This window comes from Staurois parvus, unplaced genomic scaffold (assembly GCF_062004578.1).
Source record: "Staurois parvus isolate SC_StPar_1 unplaced genomic scaffold, SC_StPar_1.0 ptg000827l, whole genome shotgun sequence".
Lineage (NCBI taxonomy): Eukaryota > Metazoa > Chordata > Amphibia > Anura > Ranidae > Staurois > Staurois parvus.
Window position 1 is genome coordinate 644,501 of NW_028318623.1, and position 8,000 is coordinate 652,500.

General features: G+C 43.5%; 1 protein-coding gene across 1 annotated transcript in view; it reads left to right on the plus strand.

Moving 5' to 3' along the window:
* Positions 1–1,214: 1,214 nt before the first annotated feature.
* LOC149443838 (insulin-like growth factor 3.L) overlaps positions 1,215–8,000 on the plus strand; it is a 43,809-nt gene continuing 37,023 nt past the window's right edge. The window contains exon 1 of the mRNA XM_089655160.1: positions 1,215–1,387. Within this exon, the coding sequence (XP_089511286.1) occupies positions 1,337–1,387 (51 nt within the window). The 5' untranslated portion in view covers positions 1,215–1,336. The remainder of the gene's footprint in view (positions 1,388–8,000) is intronic.

Genomic DNA, 8,000 nt, shown 5'->3' on the forward strand with positions numbered 1-8,000 from the left:
ATTCGTATCCATTCAGAAAATTGGAAGGAGCAGGATAGAAAATCTTTCTTGAACGAACAAATTTCTAACAGTGTCTGTGGTTTTTTATAATAACTTATTTTCGGATTCATTGAGATTCGTTACTGTTTCCATTGTGAGATTCGTATTCATCCAGAAAATTGGAAGGAGCAGGACAGAAAATCTTTCTTGAACGAACAAATTTCTAACAGTGTATGTGTTTTATTTTGTAATAACTTCTTTTCGGATTCGTTGCCATTCATTACTATTTCCATTGTGAGATTCGTATCCATCCAGAAAATTGGAAGGTGCAGGACAGAAAATCTTTCTTGAACGAACACATTTCTAACAGTGTATGCGTTTTTTTTTGTAATAACTTCTTTTCGGATTCGTTGAGATTCGTTACTGTTTCCATTGTGAGATTCGTATCCATCCAGAATATTGGAAGGAGCAGGACAGAAAATCTTTCTTGAAAGAACAAATTTCTAACACTGTCTGCGGTTTTTCGCAATAACTTCTTTTTGGATTTGTTGCCATTCATTACTATTTCCATTTCCTTTGGGAGATTCGTATCCATCCAGAAAATTGGAAGGAACAGGATGGAAAATTCTTCTTGAACGAACAAATTTCTAACAGTGTATGTGATTTTTTTTTTTTAATAGCTTCATTTTGGATTCGTTGACATTTATTACTATTTCCATTGGGAGATTCATATCCATCCAAAAAATTGGAAAGGGCAGGATACAAAATCATTCTTAAATGAACACATTTCTAACAGTGTCTGCAGTTTTTCACAGTAACTTTTTTTTCGATTCCTTGCCATTCATTACTAGTTCCATTGGGAGATTTGTATCTGAATCTTCGAAAATGAAAATTTCATACAAAAAATTATTCGTAACAAAATGAAACGCACGTGTCTATGTTGGTGACAATTTTCATTCTACCTACAGATCGCATGCAATGCTCTCTCATGGTCACTCCATGTCACCTACGTTACCTGATTTAGTTTGGTCTCATTGCTACAGTAAAAAATAGGTAGTGTGTGGTCAGCCGACAACCAATATCTGGGCTATTCGGGGAAGTTTAAGTTAATAATACCCTCCCCCATCCAGATGGATAGCCACAAAGGAACCTCCTCCACCTTTCAAATCCATAGACTGCAGAGTCCCCTTGCCTTCCCATGGGCTTCTCTCAGACAAACACGTCCTGGACATCAGAACTAGCAGCTACATGGCCTGAGAGCTCCCACAGTGCAAAGTCCTGTCCTCAGCCCTCTGTGCTGTGAAACACTGTGCATGCCACCATACAGTCAGTCGGTATTACAGGCACATTGACAGTCATGTGTCTCGGGGACTGCAGAAAGCAAAAAACGCCTAAGCCGACAAGAAAGGTAACTGCATTTTACTTCCCATTTCTAAGTCCCCTTGCACAATGACCTTTAACCCTTGTTTGCTAACACCGCAAATCTATTGATTATTACTGATTATTACCGAGCAAAAAAAAAAAAAGAGTGCAGCGATAGCTATACTGAGCAAACCCTATCTGCAGCTGTAAATATTTAACTCTTGCAAGCCCTAGTCCATGGCGGGCACAGCTTCCAATGACTGGGTGAATGGTCATGAATATACCGGGCGTGCTAGACCGGGTATTTACTAAGCCTACGGTAGGCAGTTGCCGATTTATTCACCAAGATTTTGTCTCTTAAGATTCGTGTGCCTGGAAATGTCACCCACATTATATATTGAACAAACATGGATAAAGTCTGCAGGCTCACTTGTATACCTTGCTTGAAACCGGCATTTACTAATCATATCAGCTGTCTATCGATTGATCGCCAGGTTTGCAAATTTTGTAAGTTTCTTGTTCTTGGAAATTTTGGCTCATTAAATACTGATTAAGAGTGAATTCACCACCAGGTTTCCAAGATTTGTCTGTTAAATTTTATTTGCACCTGGAAATGTCACCCGCATTAAATACTGACCAAATGTGGATAAAGTCTGCAGGCTCACTTGTATACCTTGCTTGAAACCGGCATTTACTAATCATATCAGCTGTCTATCGATTGATCGCCAGGTTTGCAAATTTTGTAAGTTTCTTGTTCTTGGAAATTTTGGCTCATTAAGTACTGATTAAGAGTGAATTCACCACCAGGTTTCCAAAGATTTGTCTCTTAAGTTTCTTGTGCCTGGAAACGTCACCAGCATTAAATACTGACCAAATGTGGATAAAGTCTGCAGGGTCACTTGTATATCTTACTCGAAACCAATATTAACAAAGTTTTCGTAGACAGTTGCCTATGAATTCACCACCAGGTTTCCAAGATTTGTCTGTTAGGTTTCTTGTGCCTGGAAATGTCACCTTCATTATATTTTGAACAAACATGGATAAAGTCTGCAGAGTCACTTGTATATCTTGCTCGAAACCAGTATTTACTAAGCCTATCAGCTGTCTATCGATTGATCACCAGGTTTGCAAATTTTGTAAGTTTCTTGTTCTTGGAAATTTTGGCTCATTAAATACTGATTAAGAGTGAATTCACCACCAGGTTTCCAAGATTTGTCTGTTAAGTTTCTTGCGCCTGGAAATGTCACCAGCATTAAATACTGGCCGAACGTGGATAAAGTCTGCAGGGTCACTTGTATATCTTACTCAAAACCGGAATTTACTAAGCATTTTAAAGACAGTTGCCTATGAATTCACCGCCAGGTTTCCAAAATTTGTCTCTTAGGTTTCTTGTGCCTGGAAATGTCACCCGAATTAAATACTGACCGAACGTGAATAAAGGCTGCAGGGTCACTTGTATACCTTGCTTGAGACCGGCATTTACTAATCATATCAGCTGTTTATCGATTGATCGCCAGGTTTGCAAATTTTGTAAGTTTCTTGTTCTTGGAAATTTTGTCTTATCAAATACTGATTAAGAGTGTCATAAATACTGCAGACTCCCTAGTATACCTTTTTGCTTAAAACCCGAGTTGAATATATATTTAATCCAACACAATTTTTACTTGATCTAAAATCGGTATTTACTATGCATTTCGCAGACCGTTGCCTATGAATTCACTGCCAGGTTTTCAAGATTTGTCTGTTAAGTTTCTTGTGCCTGGAAATGTCACCCGCATTATATATTGAACAAACATGGATAAAGTCTGCAGGGTCACTTGTATATCTTGCTCAAAACCAATATTTACTAAGCATTTTGAAGACAGTTGCCTACGAATTCACTGCCAGGTTTCCAAGATTTGTCTGTTAAGTTTCTTGTGCCTGGCAATGTCACCCGCATTAAATACTAACCAAATGTGGATAAAGTCTGCAGGGTCACTTGTATACCTTGCTTGAAACCAACATTTATTAATCCTATCAGCAGTTTATCAATTGATCGCCAGGTTTGCAAATTTTGTAAGTTTCTTGTTCTTGGAAATGTTGCCTCATTAAATACTGATTAAGAGTGTCATAAATACTGCAGGCGCCCTAGTATACGTTGCTTAAAACCGAGTTGAATATATATTTTAATCAAACGCGATTTTTACTTGATCTAAAACCGGTATTTACTAAGCATTTCGTAGGCAGTTGCCTATTAATTCATCGCCAGGTTTCCAAGATTTTTCTCTTAGGTTTCTTGCACCTGGAAATGTCACCCGCATTAAATACTGACCAGGAGCGGACTGATAACTCATGGGGCCCCCGGGCAATAGGGGATCATGGGGCCCCTGTGTCCTTGCCCAAATTCAAAAAAGCCTATGAAAAAGGTACCAGGGGCATCTCATGGGGCCCCCTACTGACCCTGGGCCCTTGGGCAGTGCCCGAGTTTCCAAATGGTCAGTCCATCCCTGATACTGACCGAACATAGATAATGTCTGCAGGGTCACTTGTATACCTTGCTCAAAACCAGTATTTACTAAGCATTTTGAAGACAGTTTCCTACAAATTCACCACCAGGTTTCCAAGATTTGCCTCTTAGGTTTCTCGTGCCTGGAAATGTCACCACATTAAATACTGACCGAACGTGGATAAAGTCTGCAGGGTCACTTGTATACCTAGCTTGCAACTGGTATTTACTAAGCATTTCGTAGACAGTTGCCGTTGAATTCACCACCAGGTTTCCAAGATTTGTCTTGTAAGTTTCTTGCACCTGGAAATGTCACCCCCATTAAATACCGGCTAAACATGGATAAAGTCTGCAGGGTCACTTGTATATCTTGCTCAAAACCAATATTTACTAAGCATTTCGTAGACAGTTGCTGATGAATTCACCGCCAGGTTTCCAAGATTTGTCTCTTAAGTTCCTTGGTCTTGGAAATGTTGCCAGTATTAAATACCAACCAAGAGTTGCATAAATACTGCAGGATCACTTGTATACTTTGCTTAAAACTGACATATATATTTTGAGTCCAATGCAGTTTTTACTTTATCTTGATCCGGAATTTACTAAGCCTATCGTAGGCGGTTACCTATGAATTCACCGCCAGGTTTCCAGGATTTTGTCTCGTAAGTTTCTTGCACCTGGAAATGTCACCCCCATTAAATATTGACCAAGAGTTCCATACATAATACAGGCTCTCTTATATACCCTGAACTCAGCGGCCAGACTCATCCACCTTACCAGCCGCTCCACCTCTGCCTCCCCCCTCTGCCTCTCCCTCCACTGGCTCCCCATCGCCCAACGCATCAAATTTAAACTTCTAATCCTGACCTACAAAGCCATTCACAACACTGCCCCTAACTACCTCACCGACCTGATTCCCAGGTACCACCCTACCCGTACCCTTCGCTCTTCACAGGACCTCCTTCTATCTTGCTCCCTGGTCTCCTCCTCCCATGCACGACTGCAAGACTTCTCCAGGTCCTCCCCCATCCTCTGGAACTCACTACCCCAATCCATCAGACTGTCACCTTCCCTCCTCACCTTCAGGCGCTCCCTGAAAACCCATCTCTTCAGGGAAGCCTACCCCACCCTCACCTAACAGCCGCTGCCCTTCCTTCCTCCTACCACTCCAGCCCCCACAGCTACTTCCTCCTGTACCACTACCCCCTCCCTCCTAGATTGTAAGCTCGAAAGAGTAGGGCCCTCTAACCCCTCGTGTGCTGTTTGTTGTTGCTGTACTGAGTCATGTATTGTCCCCCCCTCTATTGTACAGCGCTGAGCAAACCCTTTGGCGCTATATAAACTCGATATAATAATAATAATACCTTGCTTAAAACTGATATATATATGTGTGTGTATATATATTATTATTATTATACAGTATTTATAAAGCGCCAAAGGGTTTGCTCAGCGCTGTACAAAGGCAGGGGGACAGAACATGAGACAAGACAGAGACAGTGCGATACACAAGGGGTTCGAGGGCCCTGCTCTTTCGAGCTTACAATCTAGGAGGGAGGGGAAGGTGGTACAGGAGGAAGTGGCTGTGGGGGATGAGGTGGTGGGAGGAGTGGAGGTCAGATGTTAGGTGAGGGAGGGGTAGGCCTCCCTGAAGAGGTGGGTCTTTAGGGTGCGCCTGAAGGTGGTGAGGGTGGGTGACAGTCTGATGGATTGGGGTAGTGAGTTCCAGAGGATGGGGGAGGTCCTGGAGAAGTCTTGCAGTCGGGCGTGAGAGGAGGAGATCAGTGAGCTAGAGAGTAGGAGGTCCTGAGAGGAGCGAAGGGCACGGGTAGGGTAGTATTTGGGCATCAGGTCGGTTAAGTAGGTTGGAGCAGCATTGTGGATGGCTTTGTAGGTCGGGGTTAGTAGTTTGAATTTGATGCGTTGGGCAATCGGGAGCCAGTGAAGTGATTGGCAGAGGGGGGTTGCGGATGTGGAGCGGTTAGTGAGGTGGATGAGTCTCGCCGCCGAGACTCATATATATATATGTGTGTATGTATGTATTTCTTTTTCTTAATCCAATGCAAGTTTTACTTTATCCAAAGATGATATTTATCAAGCCTATCGTAGGCAATTGCCGATGAATTCACCACCAGGTTTCCAAGATTTGTCTCATAAGTTTCTTGTTCCTGCAAATGTCACCAGCAATAGATAAGGACCAAAAGTGTCATGAATACTGCAGGCTCCCTGGTAAACCTTGCTTAAAACTGATGTATTTTTACTTTACTTTATTTTTACTTCCCAATGACACCAATGATGGGGCACAATTCCTCCCAATGACACCAACAATGGGGCACAATTTCTCTCAATGACACCAACTATGGGGCACAATTCCTCCAAATGACACCAACTATGGGGCACAATTCCTCCCAATGACACCAGCGATGGGGCACAATTCCTCCCAATGACACCAACAATGGGGCACAATTCCTCCAAATGACACCAACTATGGGGCACAATTCCTCTCAATGACACCAACTATGGGGCACAATTCCTCCAAATGACACCAATGATGGGGCACAATTCCTCCCAATGACACCAACGATGGGGCACAATTCCTCCCAATGACACCAACTATGGGGCACAATTCCTCCCAATAACACCAACTATGTGGCACAATTCCTCCAAATGACACCAACTATGGGGCACAATTCCTCCAAATGACACCAACTATGGGGCACAATTCCTCCCAATGACACAAACGATGGGGCACAATTCCTCCCAATAACACCAGCGATGGGGCACAATTCCTCCCAATGACACCAACTATGGGGCACAATTCCTCCCAATGACACAAACGATGGGGCACAATTCCTCCCAATTACACCAACGATAGGGCACAATTCCTCCCAATGACACCAACTATGGGGTCAAATTTCTCCCAATGACACCAACGATGGGGCACAATTTCTCCCAATGACACCAACGATGGGGCATAATTCCTCCCAATGATACCAACAACGGGGTACAATTCCTCCCAATGACACCAACGACAGGGCACAATACCTCCCAATGACACCAACGATGGGGCACAATTCCTCCCAATGACACCAACGATGGGGTACAATTCCTCCCACTGACAACAATGACAGGGCACAGTTCCTCTCACTTACGCAAACAATGGGTCACAGTTTTGTTTGTGGGCAAGCCTAACAAATCATTGTATATATATACATACATACATACATACATATATATACACACTATACAGTATTGCCAAAAGAATTAGCACACCCCTCCAAATCATGTGATTCAGATGTTCCAATCCCCTCCATGGACACAGGTGTATAAATCATCCCCTAGGCATGCAGACTGCTTCTACAAACATTGGTGAAAGAATGGGTCGCTCTCAGGAGCTCAGTGACTCCAAGCGTGGTCCCGTGATAGGTTGTCACCTGTGCAATAAGTCCATCCGTGACATTTCCTGGCTACTAAATATTCCACGCTCAACTGTTAGTGGGATTATAACAAAGTGGAAGCAACTGGGAACAACAGCAACTCAGTCACCAAGTGGTAGGCCACGTCACATGACAGGGCGGGGTCAGCGCATGCTGAAGCGCACAGAGTGCAGAAGTCACCAACTGTCTGCAGAGTCAATAGCTGAAGACCTCCAAACTTGGTGTGACCTTCAGATTAGCACAACAACAACAGTGCGTAGAGAGCTTCATGGAATGGGTTTCCATGGCCGAGCAGCTGCATCCAAGCCTTCCATCACCAAGTGCAATGCAAAGCGTCGGATGCAGTGGTGTAAAGCACGCCGCCACTGGACTCTAGAGCAGTGGAGACGTGTTCTCTGGAGTGACCAATCACACTTCTCTGTCTGGCAATCCGATGGACATGTCTGGGTTTGCCAGTTGCCAGGAGAACAGTACTTGCCTGACTGCATTGTGCCAAGCGTAAAGTTTGGTGGAGGGGGATTATGGTGTGGGGTTATTTTTCAAGGGTTGGGCTTGGCCCCCTAGTTCCAGTGAAGGGAACACTTAAGGCGTTACCAAGACATTTTGGACAATTTCATGCTCCCAACTTTGTGGGAAGAGTTTGGGGATGGCCCCTTCATGTTCCAACATGACTGCCCACCAGTGCACACAGCAAGGTCCATAAAGACATGGAGGAGCCAGTTTGGGGTGGAGGAACTTGACTG